At 36.1% G+C, this 14,407-nt stretch overlaps 1 protein-coding gene across 2 annotated transcripts; it reads right to left on the bottom strand.

The window, feature by feature from the left end:
* Positions 1-3,679: 3,679 nt before the first annotated feature.
* Positions 3,680-14,203, bottom strand: LOC124104662 (olfactory receptor 4L1). Of its 2 annotated transcripts, XM_046461723.1 has the most exons (2): positions 13,299-14,203; positions 3,680-3,704 (listed from the first exon to the last, which is right to left on the bottom strand). In XM_046461723.1, exons 1-2 carry the CDS (start codon positions 14,201-14,203, stop codon positions 3,680-3,682), a joined length of 930 nt encoding a protein of 309 aa, XP_046317679.1. The 2 variants fall into 2 exon arrangements, with proteins under 2 accessions (XP_046317679.1, XP_046317680.1); XM_046461724.1 differs by lacking the exon at positions 3,680-3,704 and having other exon boundaries at positions 13,283-14,203.
* Positions 14,204-14,407: the final 204 nt, after the last annotated feature.

The raw sequence follows: 14,407 nt of genomic DNA, 5'->3' as shown, positions 1-14,407 counted from the left end.
TTTACAAATTGTATATAAATAGAACACAATTTCTCATTCCTCTGGCTGTACATGGTGCAGTCACTCCAATAGTATAATCATACATGTATATAGGGTAATAATGTCTGTCTCATTCTACTGTCCTTCCCATCCACACATCCCTACTCCTCCCCTCACTAAGTTCCTTCATTCTTCCATATATTCTTCCCACTCTCTCCCCACTATGGATTAGCAACCCCTTAATCAGAGAAAACATTCAGCTTTTGGTTTGGGGGGATTGGCTTATCTCACTTAGTACGACATTCTGTAATTCCATCCATTTACCTGTAAATGCCATAATTCCATTCTTCTTTAAGGCTGAATAATCTTTCAGTATGTATATGTACCACATTTTCTTTATCCATTCATCTGTTGAAGGGCATCTAAGTTGGTTCCATAGTTTAGCTATTAGGAATTGAGTGGCTATAACCAGAGCTGTGGCTGTGTCACTGTAGTAGGCTGATTTTAAGTCCTTTGTGTAAACTGAAGAGTGGGATACTGGATCAAATGGTGGTTCCATTCCAAGTTTTCTGAGGAATCTCCATAGTGCTTTCCAGAGCAGTTGCACCAATTTTCATTCCTACAAGCAATATATGAGTGTACCTTTCCCACACATCCTTGCCAAGACTTATTATAGCTTGTATTCTTGATAATTGCCATTCTGACTGGAGTGAGATGAAATCTTAGAGTGGTTTTGATTTGCATTTCTCTAATTGTTAGAGATAATGAACATTTTTTTCATGTTTGTTGATCAATTGTATTTCTTCTGTGAAGTGTTTGTTCAGTTCTATTGCCCATATATTGATTGAGTTATTTGTGAGGGTTTTTTGTGTTAAGTTATTTTTTTAGTTATTTTATAGCTTGAAGATTAGTGCTCTGTCTCAGGTGTGTGTGGTAAAGATTTTTTTTCTATTCTGTAGCCTCTCTCATCACGTTACTGGTTTTTTCCTTTACTGAGAAGAAGCTTTTTAGTTTGACTCCACACCATTTTTTGATTCTTGATTTTACTTCTTGTGCTTTAGGAGATTTTTAAGTGCAGATTTTTATAATAGTTTCTAATGATCCTCTGAAGAACCATTTCAGAAGTGTCTGTGGTGATATGTTCTTTTCATCTCCAATTTTATTGATTTGGGCCATCTCTGTCTTTCTTTTGGTTAGTTTGGTTGAGGTTTTATCAATCTTGTTTTATCATTTAACAGAACCAATTTTCTGTTTCATTGATCTTTTGTATTCTCTTTCTAATCTCAACTTCATTAATTTTGGTTCTGATCTCAATTATTTCCTATCTTCTGCTCACTTTGGAATTAGTTTGTTCTTCTTTCTCTAGAGCCTTGAGGTATAATGAGATTATTTATTTTGGAATTTGTTTTTTTAATGTAGGAACCCAGTGCTATTTCCTTTTAAAACTGCCTTCATACTGTCCCAGATTCCAAGATTTAAAAAAAAAATTTCCCTTGATTTCTTCCCCAGTCTAATCCTCATTCCAACATGTTATTATTTAATCTCCAGATGTTAAAATGATTTCTCTTGACATTTATTTCTAATTTCACTCCATTTGGATCTGACAAAGTATGTGGAATTATGTCTACTTTTTGTATTTCCTAACATTTGTTTTGTGTCCTAAGATCTGATCTATTTTAGAGAATGATTCATCTGCCAGTGAGAAGTGAATTCAGTTGTTTATGTGTGAAATATTTTACAGATGTCTGTTATATACATTTGAGTAATAGTTATCTTTTAGGTATGAAGTGTCTTTATTTCATTTATATCTGTCTCATCTATCTTTTGGTGAGAAAGTTATGTTGAGATCACTGATCATTAATATATTGAATTCTATTGATTCTTTAAATTGAAAAGAATTTGTTATATATATACAAGTACACCATTGTTTGGGACATAAATATTTAAAATTATTATATCCTTCAGAGAAACAATAACAAAAACAGCATGGTACTGGCACCAAAACAGGCGGGTAGACCAATGGTACAGAATAGAGGACACAGAGACCAATCTACAAAATTACAACTACCTTATATTAGACAAAGGTGCTAAAAACATGCAATGGAGAAAGGATAGCATCTTCAACAAATGGTGCTGGGAGAACTGGAAATCCATAAGCAACAAAATGAAATTGAATCCCTTTCTCTCACCATGCACAAAAGTTAACTCAAGATGGATCAAGGAGCTAGGAATCAAACCAGAGACTCTGTGTCTAATAGAAGAAAAAGTTGGCCCTAATCTCCATCACATGGGGTCGGGCCCCAAATTCCTTAATAGAACACCTATAGCACAAGAGTTAAAATCAAGAATCAACAAATGGGATGTATTCAAACTGAAAAGTTTTTTCTCAGCAAGAGAAATAATATGTGAAGTAAATAAGTAGCCTACATCCTGGGAACAAATTTTTACACCTCACACTTTAGATCGAGCTCTAATCTCTAGAGTATACAAAGAACTCAATAAGTTAAACAACAAAAAAAGAAATAACCCAATCTACAAATGGGCCAAGGACCTGAATAGACACTTCTCAGAGGAGGATATACAATCAATCAACAAATACACAAAAAAATGCTCACCATCTCTAGCAATCAGAGAAATGCAAATTAAAACTACTCTAAGATACCATCTCACTCCAGTAAGAATGGCAGCCATTATGAAGTCAAACAATAACAAGTGCTGGCAAGGATGCAGAGGAAAAAGGTATACTCGTACATTGTTGGTGGGACTGCAAATTGGTGCAGCCAATTTGGAAAGCAGTATGGAGATTCCTTGGAAAGCTGGGAATGGAACCACCATTTGACGCAGCTATTCCCCTTCTTGGAATACACCCAAAAGACCTAAAAAGAGCATACTACAGGGACGCAGCCACATCAATGTTTATAGCAGCACAATTCTCAATAGCTAGAATGTGGAACCAACCTAGATGCCCTTCAATAGATGAATAGATAAAAAATGTGGCATTTATACACAATGGAATATTACACAGCACTAAAAAATAACAAGATCATGGCATTTGCAGGGAAATGGATGGCATTAGAGCAGATTATGCTAAGTGAAGTTAGCCGATCCCTAAAAAACAAATGCTGAATGTCTTCTCTGATATAAGGGGGGTGACTCAAAATAGGGTAGGGAGGAAGAGCATGAGAAGAAGATTACCACTAAATAGGGAAGAGAGGTGGGAGGGAATGGGAGGGAGAAGGGGAATTGCACAGAAGATGGAAGGAGACCCTCATCATTATACAAAATACATATATGATGATGTGAGGGGGAAGGAAAAAAAGAGATAAATGTGTCACATTAGATTGGGTAGAGAGAGATGATGGGAGGGGAGGGGAGGGGAAATGGGGATAGGAAGGGCAGCAGAATAAAATAGACACTAGTATTGCTATATGTATATATATATATGGCCATATAACCAATGTGATTCTGCAACCTGTACACTTGGAAAGAATAGAAATTGTATCCCATTTGATTCAAATGTATGATATGTCAAGATCATTGCATTGTCATGAACAACTAATAAAAAATAAAATTATTATATCTTATTGTTGCATGATTCCTTAACCACTATGAAGTGAATTTCCTTGTCTCTTCTGGTTAATTTTGATTTGAAATCTACTTTGTCTGATATGAGAGTAGCTATCCATGATTTCTATTTTTTCTACTTGCATGATATTTTTTTATCCCTTCACCATCATTCTGTGGATTTCTTGTCTATAGGTTAGTATCTTGCAAGCAACATATTGTTGAGTCTTGATTTTTTAATCCAATTTACCAATCTAATTCTTTTGATTAAAGAGTTTAGATCACTTACATTCAATGTTATTAGAGAAAGATGACTTTTATTTATAGCCATTTTGATTTCTTTCTAATGTTTATTCAGACTTGATTCACATCTAATTGAATATTCTAGTGCAATTCATCTCTATGCTGATTTTCATATTTATTTTTCATTTCTTCATGAAATATTTCATTGAGTGTTTCATAGTGTAGGCTTAATGCTTATGGATTCATTTAGTTTCTAGATATGGTGGATGGTTTTTATTGCATCTTCAATTCTGAATGATATTTTTTCTGGGTATGGTAATCTTGGTTAGCCTCCATGTTTTTGAAAGTTTGGTACATATTATTCCAAGCCCTTCTAGTTCTTATGGTCTGAGTTGAGAAATCAATTGAAATCCAAATTGATTTCCTTCTAAATGTGATCTGCTATTGTGCTCATGTAAATTTGAAAATTCTACTCTTATTCTGTCTTCCAAGTGGTCTAGTCTGTTGGTGATACTTTCCATGGTGTTGTTAATTTGGTTATTTCTAAGATTTCTGCTTGATTTCTTTTCATAATCTCTATCGCTTTATTGAAGTGATCTTTTATCCTTACTCCTAACTTTATCCTCTGCATTGCAGATCCATTTAAGTATGTACATTCTGAACTCCTCTGACATTTCTTCTACTGTGTTGTCAATGGATTCTATTATTAGAGCATCTTGGTTTGTTTGGAGTGCTTTGTTTCCTTGTTTTTCATATTGTCTGTGTGTCTTCCCATCTAGCAGTGTGGATCTGAGGTATTACAATTTTAACCCTATAGACTTATAGTGTCCCTGCAGGTTTCCAGTATCTTGCCTTTAATGGAGAGATCAGTATTAACAGCACCCTATGCAAAAAATGCACAGCCTTAAATCAAATAGCTCCTATTAAGATGCCTACAATTTTCTTGCAATAAATAGAAATGATGTGCTCAATTATTGTCTGCAATATATAGACTATGCAACAGGCTTTACAATTTCCAATGGTGGAAAAAGAGAGAACAGGAGTGGTAAAAGATGTGATGTTTATAAGGTAGGAGGGGAAAAGATAGAAATATAAGATCAAAGGAAAAGTGAAAGAAGAATCAATAGAAGTTGGCTATTAGCAGAAGAAAAGAGAGAAAGAGAATCCAGGGAAACAGATAAGTTGGAGGAAAAAAATGAATAAATACACACACACACACACACACACACACATATATATATATATATATATATATATATATATATATATATATATAAAATAATTAAAAAGAGGAACAAATTTAAAAATACACAAAAAACTAATATACTGCCGGGTTTCTGTTCTTGCGACTAAAAGGCTCAGGGGTTACTCCAGATGAACTGGGCTAACTGGGATGCGCAAAATACCCACACAAGAGACACAAATACCTCTTTCTTTGAGGTCACTGTGATGGCTCCTCTGACCTTAAGGGTCCACAGAAAGAGAGAGAGAGCATGTACTGACCCCTTATTGAGGAGAAGCTATTTAAATGAGGCAAGAGGTCAGGTTTCAGGAGGCTGAGTCTATCTTCATGATGTCCACTGTCAGCAGGTTGACTGACACCTGGGTAGGCCACACCCAAGGGCACAGTAAGAGAAAGGGACACACACAAGGCACTTCCATGGAACATTCTATCCTAAACAGGGCAAGGGGTTATATTACAAAGGAACAGGTGAGCATAACTTCACTCATGGGGCTGTAGCAAGACAACACCCATGCACGAGACACCAATCCTTGAACCCAAGAAGAGTGGGGAAAGCTCTGCCACATTTCTGTGACTGAGTGCCTCAGCACCCAGCCAGGAAGTGTGACTCAGTCACATGCAAGGTTGGTCTCCCATAATATACTGTTCAGACATCCCAGTCCTCAATAGCCTGATGCATAAAAAGTACTTGCTTTCAAAAATGGTGGGGATGTGAGAGCAGAAAAAGAAAAGAAAAAAAACTCAAAGGAAAATTGAACAATTGTTTCTGTTGGAGTTCAAAAACTTTTCTGCATCCCTTCTCAGCTGATAGGTAGGGAGTTTGTTGGTATAGCTGAAGTTTGTTGGTATCTTCACCCTCAGGATGGTGAGGGTTACTAGGGTGGTAGGGTTAACCTTAGTAGGTTAGCCTGGAGGTGGGGTACAGCCATTGCCAGTCCCCATTGGAATACTGTATTCTAAGAATCTCCTTTGGGTTCCATTTGTGTGATATAGGAGCCTGATCTTAGCTCCTTAGGTCCCTGACCCTGTAATTCCTGGTGTCTGATTTAGTCTCTAAACTGTATCTCTCCTGTCTGTGCCCTTTAGATATCCCAACCAAGCACCTCTCTCTCCATCAGTCCTAAGCACTGGGACCTGTACACCTGTAGTAGAGAACTGTTCTGTATTGGGCAGATAAGTACCAGGCACTGAGAGCTGTAGGCTGGCCACATAGCTCAGAGTGCTGGGCTGGGTTGTTGGCTAGGGAGGGGTTGGAAGACTAGGGTCTGGGGAGTTGGAGGGTCCTGTTTGGACCAGGGAATTGATGGATGCCAGATTAGGGAGGGAGTCAGGGACTGGGTTGGTGCCAGGTCCTAGCAAGTGTTGGCCTAAGTGTGCACTGGGAACCCAGTAGTGGCAGACTGGATGGCAGATGCCCTCACACCCTTTTCCAACCTACTGACCTTCAATATCTGGTCCCATCCTTCCCAATGTATGGCTCTCTCCAGCCTCTTTAGCAAGATGGTGGCTATTAGCACACCTAGCCAGAAGACCACAGGTATAACCAAGCCTGCAGGCACCTTGTGATGGTCCTCTAGGCCCTGACTGGTGTCTCTAGATGAAAGCAGCATGGCAAACCTGTAGGTACCTTAATGTTGGGCTTCTAGGCCCTAGCCAGTGTCCCAAGATGGAAGCTCAAGATGGCCATGGCATTGGCAGAGTTTTCCCAAGATGATGTCAAAGTTGCCCCAAGATGGAGTTGGCCATGTTTGAAGATGGGGCAGTGACAGGGGTCAGCACAGTGACGGTGGGCAGCTGCATTTGGAGATGCAGAGCTGTGACAGTAAGTGCTGTGGCCGGTGGCTTCCTCCAGGCACTGTCGAGTGTCCCAAGACGGAGGATTCCATGTTGTGATGACTATGGAGGCAGCTGCAGTATCCCAAAATTGAGGCAGCCATGGTGGGAGATGACACAGCCAAGGCAGGTCACTCAGTGATGGTGGGGCAGCCACATTGTAGATGGAGAGCCCACAGCATGGATGTCTGCACAGCACAGAGATCTGCCTCTATTTTTTTCTACATATTGGAGAAGATGTATTTGGATTCTTTCTATTTGCAGTTTATGTTTCTTGTATTTGAATTTTCATTTCAGTCCTAAGATTTGGAAAATGTTCTAATATTCTTTATTTGAAAAGATTCTGTATTTCTTTAATTTGTATTTTAGAGCCTATGTCTACCCCAATGATTGATTTGTTCTCTTGATATTATCCCAGATTTCTTGAATATTCTGGTCATAAACATCTTTTCTTTATGGTCAACTTTATTTTCAAGATTATTTGTCTTCAAGGCCTAAAAATAAATCTGTCTTCAAAGTGGCATAATATATTGGTGAGACTTTTCATTGAATTTTAAGTTTGGTTTATTGAATCTTTCATTTCCAGGATTTTCTCTGTTTTCTTTTTCAGAATCTCAATATCTGTATTGAAATTATCTTTCACTTTCTGTATATTCTGTCTAATTTCACTCCTTACATATTCTTTAATTCATTAAATACTTTTAAGTATCAACTTCCTAAATTCTTTCTCTGACATTTCTTCTACTCTTTTGTTGATTGATTCAGTTGTTGATGTGTTATGAGCTGTTTGGGTTTTTTTTTTTCTCTTGATTTTTCATTTTGCTCTTATGTCTACCCATCTAATGGGATGCATATAACTTATTCTTTTAAGCAAGGGGCTACTTCATAAATTTCTTTATGTTATGAGTTCTGGGATTAGGCAAATATCCCCAGGTATGGATAATTTAACTTAATGTGTGGCCTCTGCTTTTCCCAGAATTAGTACCACTTGAGAGAAGCCATTGAATCCTATTTAATACAAATATATAAGAGCCAAGTGTCACACTATTTGATCTTTTGAAAAGTGAGAAACTTGTGGATATTGTTCTCCACAGTTTCTCTAATTCAGATATAAACTTGAAGAAGTTTTTGTCTGATTTTCAGCATGTCTGTCATGTATTCTTCCTATAGGTTTTCCAGCACCTGTATAACACAGCAAACTGGGCCTCCTGAGTATAGGACAGGGAGACTAGAAATGTATCCCAATAATCCAAAAACAGTTTCTATTGTTCGAATTTTGATTTCTTGATGGCTCTTATTTTTCTGCTTCCTTGCCTTTCTTATATTTCTTACTAAAAATTATACATTTCATGTATATGCGTTAACTTGGATGGTAATTTCTCTTCATCTCTCCTGTATAGGTTATTTTTGTTAGTTTTTTCCCTTTTCCAGTTGTTTTACATTCGTATGTTTCTTTCCTGGACTAGTTCTGTATAGTCTGTGCACAGTCTAGTATGAAGTTGTTGAGGTCTCTGTTCATTTACCTTAATAATCAGCTATCAATTAGGCATTTTCAGAAATGGCTTCAACCCATAGATTTTACACAATTACTAAAAAAAGACTATGTGCACATTTAGACAATTATCCTTCAATTATTGCCTCTTCAGGGTTTAGGCAAATCATAAACAAGAGATTATTGAGACCTATGGATCACCTTTTCCCCAAGAATTCCTTTTTAAGTTTTGACTATCCTCTTGTTTTCCTGGGCTGTTTAGCATTAATCAGCTGAAATATTAAATAATTGCCACTGATTTTGAACAATACCCTATGGATTATTCCTTATTCACACACCAGCAAGCTCAAGAACAGGTCAAGTAATAGCAATAATGCTACTTGGGATTTCAGGGAAATACAACATGGATCATACTTCTCCTGCACTCAGAAGTAATTCTATGAGGTGTTCCATACACATTGACCTCTGTCCCCAGTTTTTCTCAAATGATTTCTCTTCCTATTTGCAAGGATTTGATTAATTTTCAAATATCTGAAAAAAATGAATATAACATTTTTCTTGTGATTTTTCTATAGCAAAGTTTATTTATGTACCTCCTCATTCTAGAATTCTGAAAGTTTGACCTCCTAAGATTGAATTTTGAAAGTGTTTGATTAAAGGAAATGAAAAGTAGGATTTTATAAACCAGAAAACTTTATAAACCATTTAATTGAGGTAACTTTCTTGAAACATAGAATTTAACAACTAGGCAAAGACTGTGAAAGTGTGTATTCATTTTCATTTCAATTGTAATTAAGACAACAGACAGTTTTCATGTATTTGGGATAATAATATTGATAGTTTGCCTCAGCGCAATGCCAATTATCCTGTTCTCCATAAAAGTATAGTCCAAAGAGTTTTGACATACCTGACCAGTCCATTGATCATGAGAAGGATCAATCGTATCAACAATATTATGTTCATTAGGCAATATGAGCAAAAGTTGAACCCCACATGGTGAGAAATAAATTATATGAGGTCGTTGATTTTCCATTTCAGTCAAAAATATGTAGTGTATCTTTTCTAAAATAAAAGAAAAATTGATTTTCCTTGCACTTCTTATCAGAGAGAATGAAGTAGCATATCTAATAGACCTCAAGGTTTTGTAGAAACAAATCACCAACATAGATATAATTCCAGGCCTGGAGTTTGATCTATATATAAAATAATAAAGAATACTGACAGCTTTTAGTAAAACATTTGTCCATACTGTGTTGCACCCAGCTCTGTTATTTAGGCCAAACAAACTATCAGACCCTAAAATGCTGGAGGAGTCAAAGGTGGAAAAAGATGGAATTATGGAGCTCATGGAGAGTCCTAGTGAATAAATAAAATGCAGAAATAGAGCCATGCCATTTGTAGCATAGAATTATACCTCTTCTAAAACAACAGATCCTTTTTACCCAGCCTTAGAAGAGTTGGACTTACCCACATGGCACTACTTGCTCATGTTTTATAATTTCCATTGGGGTTGCACCCTGTTTACCAATGTTATAAAGTAGGACAACCACAGTCCATCATACATTGAAAATGATGCATATGAAGCCAAATCAAAAAGAACCAGAGAGCAAAAAGTTGCATATGCAGATGAACAGGTAGCATGAGCCTCAGGTGGCCATAAAGGGTCCTGTGTAACAACTGAAGGAAGATGAAACATCCCAAGCTTGATTTATACAGAGTTTGAATTGGTATGTGAGAGAATAGAAAGGTTAAATATTATCTGCATGATGATCATAACCCAACCCAGCTTTGAAAAGACAGTATATAAGTCAGTTCTTTCAAATGGATAGACCTGCAAGCATTGCATCATATCATGAACTTTGTGTGGAAGAAATGTTCCAGGGTACAAATGTAGATAGATATTCAGCAATCATTGACTGTCTCCATGGTCAGGTTCCTGTAAAGAAATGAACTGGAAAATTGGAGACATAAAGGTCTGGTGCAGAGGCATGTGGATGAATATGTGGGCATGGCATTGACATATAAAAATGTTTGTATCTTAATTGAATATCCACAATAAATAATTCTAAACATAAAAGCAGAAACACTACTGAGCATCCAAGAAAAAATGATTCACATAGTGGATACTACTGATGTTAGCCACTATATTTGCCTCTACAGACAGCAAGTATGGACACAACCCAAAATCTACATCTACATTTATGTTGATATCTATGTGTATGTATGCTTTATCTTTCTCTTTTGCCTATGTGTTCATCATGCACATGTACACCAAAAGACAGATATAATGATGTTTAACAAGAACTTAATTTATAATGGCCTGTAATAATTCATAATCTTTGAAATGCAGACACCAAGATGTGAGTAGACATGTAAGAATTTATTAATGGAAGTGCCTGTGAAGGAGAAATGGGAGGGAGCCAGAGGAGACAGGGATAGTTTTCAGCATATGATACCATTCAGAGTCCTGTGAAGTAGAGCAGAAAGAAAACATGGCTGGGATCTACTTTGGACCCTCTGTTATGTTCAATTGATGCATTGCCATTTTTATATCAATGTCATGCTATCTTAATTATTGCGTGTGTTTAGAAGTTCTTAAGAACAATTAAAATATGTTCTCTAGTTTTCTTTTAGTTTTTCAAGACCACGCTGGCTATTGTAAGTATTTAAATTTTCTAAAAAAAATTTTACTATTCACCTGTTAAATTTTATGAAAGTTTATTAGATGTTCACTTGGGATTAAAGTTTGTTTGGTAGCAGGGATTCAACCTAGGGAGATTTAACAACTGAGTCATATCCCCAGCCTGGTTTTTTGTTTGTTTGTTTGTATGTCTGGTTTTTGCTTTGTTTTGAGACAGATTTTTATTAAGTTGCTTAGGGCCCCACTAATTTGCTGATACTGAACTTGAACTTGTTATCCTCCTGCTTCAGGCTTCCTGGTTGCTGAGATTACAGGCATGTGCCACAGCATCTGGCTTGAAGATGTTTTAAAAATATTTGAGAAGAAAAAATTTTGTTTCTGAGTCTTTCAATTTGTGTACATATATTTTTTCATTTAGGCCTTATTTCACTTATTTTATAAATATTTTACAAATTTCAGTAATTAGTCTTGCATATATTTCATCACATTTGCTTATGTAATTTATTTTTTGAGATTTTATTTTGCTGCAAAACAAAAAGTAGATGTAGACTTGGTAGGATCTGTTAGTGATAAATGGTTTCAGGTTTATCTTTTAAAGTAACTCTTAACCATTTTGAAAGTAATATTTTATTTATTATTTTCTGGTTTATATTACTGTTTAGCACATTTAAAAATTACTTACCTTGATGTGTCAAATCATAAAAAGAATGTAATGATTAGCCAAACTTTTCTTAAGGAAACAATTGTTTTAGTCACTTCCAAGAGTGAAGGTTGGAGCAGACATTCTTTTTCTTGCCATCTGCTTCTGCTGGGCTGGCTTTCCTTTTCTTTTTTCCCTCCTTTTTCCTGTTTAAGCTTTCAAGGCGGCCTTCCATCAGTCCCTCACCCTGTATAGGTTCAAAGCCCTATCAACAGTGCTCTCCCAAACTCAAGGTACTAATAGTTGGAGCTCCAGGCAAAGGCTCTCTGGACTATCTGAGTAGGAAATGACTCAGATCTAGCTTATCCCCCTAGGATGTAATTCAATTTCCCTTCTGGGTCTCAGATGAAATTCCATCTTATCATTTTATTTCTTTATATTTTAATTTTTTTTTGGTCCTGGGATTTGAACCCAGGGGCACTTAATCACTGAGCCACATCCCCAGCCCTTTTTCATATTTTATTTAGAGACAGGGTCTCACTGAATTTCTCGAGCCCTCACTAAATTGCTGAGGCTGGCTTTGAACTTGCAATCCTCCTGCCTCCAAAGTCACTGGTATTAAAAGTGTGCACCACTACACCCAGCATCTTATCATATTAATTAATTTAAAAATGTATTTTAAATATTTCTAACAAGTTCATTTTGTAATCAAAGGATTTAGAATCTTGAGTGTGCTGCACTACAGACTAATGATCTTACACATGTTTTATTAAATGCAGTATAATTCCACCAATCATTAGATGCATATTTCACCTTGTGTTAAAGACATAGAGGATGTTCTATAACCCATGACTCTGAGATTATGCTCTTGCTGTTTACTAAGGATCAATAGACTTCAGTATGGTTTACAATAGCCTATATTCTAAATTTGCTTTATGTCTCACTTCCTTTTGTTTTAAATTTGCTATGTACTATTTTGATATAAATCCTTTAAAAAGGCTAAAATTAAAGTGACATTGTATATTACTCAAAATAAAGGAACATGCTTTTGTTTTTATTTTAATTTACTGAGGTTTCAAAGTTAGCTGTGCATACTTATATTCACAGCATTTAAGGTGAAGATTTGCTTTTTGTGTTTCTGTTGAAATTGTCCTTTACATGAATTTTTCCTTATACTCACTTTACTTTTGAATTTACTGACATTTGCCTCAAAGATTGGAGAAATTAGAATTATATTTCCCCTTTATTAACTTATATAAATCATAATTTATTCATAGTATTTAAGTAAATGATGTATAAATCTATTAATACCATTAATTTTCCATACCTATTAAAATGATTACTAAGAATATTTATTTTTTATATAATTATTCTTTGACCAGTAAACCGATATTGAAAGTCTAAGGGAAAAATGTTCAATGATTTCATATGTCTGTTTTTCTGTAGGGCTCATTGTTTTTATTAGAGCTATTATAACACCTTTAACTGCCAGTTTAAAGTAACTTGGTATTTTTTTCCTCACTGGTTATGCTTCTAACATAAAAAGTACAAGAAAGTATGATACACAATCCATTCAATCTATCTTACTATAGTATTTAAAATTTGTGTTAATTACATAGTGCTCAAATATAGAAGTTCTGTGAGGAACTAACAGGACTGGAACCATAATTTTCTCATGGCCCCTTGCATTTTCTGGTTTCTCAGAGTGTAAATAATAGGATTCATTAAGGGTGTAATAACAGTGTAAAATACAGCAAGGGTTTTATTACTTGCAAAACCACTGAAAGGCCAGCCATATATAAAAATACAGGGTCCAAAGAACAGAGTGACCACAATGATGTGGGCAGACAATGTGGACAGAGCCTTGGAGAGCCCCCCAGATGCCCTTTGCTGCACGGTGACCAGGATGACAGTGTAGGAGACAAGCAAGAGGATGAAACAGATAAAAGAGAGAAGCCCACTGTCAGCAATGACAAATAATTCTAGGGTATAAGTTTCAACACAAGCAAGCTTGATCACAAGGGGAAGATCACAAAATATGTTATCCACAACATTGTGGCCACAGAAAGGCAAGTTCACTGTCAATACCATCTGGCTCATAGTGTGTATAAAACCAATTATCCATGAAAGTATCACAAACCGATTCAGCAACTTGTGGCTCATTATTGTCCTGTAGTGCAGGGGTTTACATATGGCTACATATCTGTCAAAAGCCATGATTATCAAAAGCGTCATCTCAGCACCCCCAAAGAGGTGCATAAAGAACATCTGGGTCATGCAACCCCATAGAGAGATAGTCTTGTGCTCAGCAAGCAAGTCTGTGATCATCTTGGGTGTTGTGACAGTAGAGAGACACATGTCCAACAAAGAAAGGTTTCCAAGGAGGAAGTACATGGGAGAATGAAGGGCAGAACTAACTATCACTGTGACCATGATAAGAATGTTTCCCACCACAGTAGCGCAGTAGATCAAGGAAAATGTCACAAAGAAGAAAATCTGAAGTTCCCATTGTCCAGAAAATCCAAGTAAAATAAACTCAGTCACAACAGATCCATTTTTATGATTCATTTACCCAATTCAGAAAGTATCCAGAAGTTCTTTATATACAAAGAGAGAAAAAAGAATCATAGTTAGCACCAATGTTTGTAGGAAGATTAAACTTTCAGATAAAACTTCAGGCTTTGATGCCATCTTCAAAATATTTTGAAAAATAAAATGGGCTTCAGAGTCAGCAAACAAAGAAGAGTGAGGTATTGAGAATGTGTAAAAAAA

Source organism: Marmota monax, unplaced genomic scaffold (genome assembly GCF_021218885.2).
Source record: "Marmota monax isolate L192 unplaced genomic scaffold, Marmota_monax_Labrador192_F-V1.1 WCK01_AAM20220418_F8-fsc00001, whole genome shotgun sequence".
NCBI lineage: Eukaryota > Metazoa > Chordata > Mammalia > Rodentia > Sciuridae > Marmota > Marmota monax.
Note: the sequence above shows the minus strand (reverse complement) of the source record. Positions and strands in the feature narration are given on the sequence as shown.